The following is a 2,265-nucleotide window of genomic DNA, read 5'->3' as shown; positions in this document are numbered from 1 at the left end:
TCAATTCAATCCTATATACCAAACGACGCCCAAATGAGCCCTTACGTCAACCCAAACACACAGCTCCAAACTCACTCTTACCATGTTCACACGGGTTTGATTTGATCAGATAGAGACCTAAAAATACATTCACCCATGCATTGGATTTCTCAAATTATTTCACCTTCATAAATTAAACAAAAAATACTTAACGGACCATGCCAATAAATCGGTATTGCAACACATAACTACTGGCCAACAAATCCAGAGTAAAATAAGAACGAATGTTCTAAACACAATGATACAGGCTATATAAACTTGAACAAATAAATGTTTAATTCGATTTCTCAATACATCATGGGATCGTGAAACACAACGCAAACTTATTCGGAAGTAAAACTAATAGCTAATTCTATTTCTACCACCTTTAGCACATAAATACTACTACAATCCACCTGGTAGAAGACACCATCAATCACACCATACCTGAATCAGCTGCACCGCACCTTCGAAACAAAACTACAACTTTTAACCAAAACAGTAAAGTAGTTCTTGATAAAAGGCAGCAACCGAAAACGCCACCAAGCACACCTTCTAGTCAGCTCTTGACTGACCCGATCGGGAAGAGAGAATGATACCAACAATCAGACCATACAGTGCCAGTGCTTCGGCAAAAATGAGAATGAGGATCATTCCAACAAAAAGCTTTGGCTGTTGTGCATTGGCTCTGCATAATACCAAAATGACATTAGAGGAGGAAACTCTCAATCGAAACGCAATAAGATACCAAATATGAGTAACACGGCAGTAAAGACAATTCATGAATGCTCAGGAAAACTGACTGACAACTATAGCTTCTATATAAACACACTTCAAAATCTCCAACTGGTTTTTAGTTGCGATATACCTTTGATGGCCTTCAACCATGGGAAAGTCAGCACTTAATATGTCACAAATTCGATAATATAACACCAGGCATATGAAAAAGCAGACTGCTATTACTAAGAACCAGTAAATACAAGCACGGCACACCACAGAAAACCCGGTTCTTAAACAATCAAATCGATGTTGTATTGCAATTTATACAAGCAGTGACAGGTTAAAATAGCACAATGAGTACAAACATCCTAAACCAGATTGAAGCAATGCAAAATGGAGAAAGAATCCGGAAATACCGAGATAGAACGAGAGATGTTACCTAACACCGGCATCACCGACAATGCCAATAGCCATACCGGCAGAGAGACCGGCAAGGCCGCAAGCTAGACCAGAGGAAAGATGAGCATAGCCATCGAAAAGGTAATAGGACTTAGCCTTGGGGTTGATACCGGTACTGATGATGACGGCGATGATGAGTCCGTAAATACCCAACACTCCCGCCATAACTACCGGCACGATCGACTTCATCACCAGCTCCGGCCTCATCACTCCCATGGACGCCACTCCTACTCCGCTCTTCGCCGTCCCATACGCCGCTCCCATACCTGCAAAACACACAAAATCTGATCAAAATCCCTATATCCGCCCGGACCAAACCCTAGGTGCTTAGATCTGGGCCGAATAGGAACATACAGGAGAAGACGAGGGCCGCGGCGGCGCCGAGGAACCCGAAGAACGGTGCCGTTTCATCGCCACTGAAGGTTGAAGAAGACATTCTCCTCGATTTACGGACAGATATTCTTTGATCGGATCTGGGCTTTGATGGATTTGTTTTCTCCTCTCCTCTCCTCTCCGCGAAGATCCCTTTGAGCGTTTACGGGTGTATCTCAGCCTCAGAAAGTAAGACTCTGTAATTACGCTTATACCGCGCTTTAGAGGAGTCATTAGCTGATGAGGTTAGCTTGAGGCCCAATTCACCTCATTGTACACTTTATCAGTAGCCTGAGGCCCAATCTGGGAATGGTTAGTTGGGGCCAACCCAGCCCATCGAATGGAAACACCGACATGGTTTTGCAGGATTCGAAATCCTTAACCCGGTTTTGTTATTCCACAAATTAGAGTAGTTTTAATTAAAATATGGCCTTAAAAATATAAAAATAAAAACCAATTTAAAATGATTTAATTTTGATATTTGATTGCATAAATGATCATTTTTGCTAATTTTCCAAAAGTACTTATGTTGTCGTCAAAAAAATAATCATTTATAAATTGCTCCCCCCACACAGACCCCCCCCCCCCCCCCCCAAAAAAAAAAAAATGTTAGTCTTTTTCGTCTTTTGCTTTTGTGAACCCTCTCTTTTAATTATGACCCTTGAATCTCTTAGATTTGTTTAATTCAATTGGCAG

The 2,265-nt window shown here is 41.5% G+C and overlaps 1 protein-coding gene across 1 annotated transcript; it reads right to left on the bottom strand.

The window, feature by feature from the left end:
• Positions 1-228: 228 nt before the first annotated feature.
• Positions 229-1,762, bottom strand: LOC137737551 (V-type proton ATPase 16 kDa proteolipid subunit-like). Its single transcript, XM_068477073.1, has 3 exons — positions 1,552-1,762; positions 1,178-1,463; positions 229-706 (listed from the first exon to the last, which is right to left on the bottom strand). Exons 1-3 carry the CDS (start codon positions 1,631-1,633, stop codon positions 574-576), a joined length of 501 nt encoding a protein of 166 aa, XP_068333174.1. The 5' UTR covers positions 1,634-1,762; the 3' UTR covers positions 229-573.
• Positions 1,763-2,265: the final 503 nt, after the last annotated feature.

Source organism: Pyrus communis, chromosome 1, assembly GCF_963583255.1.
Source record: "Pyrus communis chromosome 1, drPyrComm1.1, whole genome shotgun sequence".
Classification (NCBI taxonomy): Eukaryota; Viridiplantae; Streptophyta; class Magnoliopsida; order Rosales; family Rosaceae; genus Pyrus; species Pyrus communis.
Note: the sequence above shows the minus strand (reverse complement) of the source record. Positions and strands in the feature narration are given on the sequence as shown.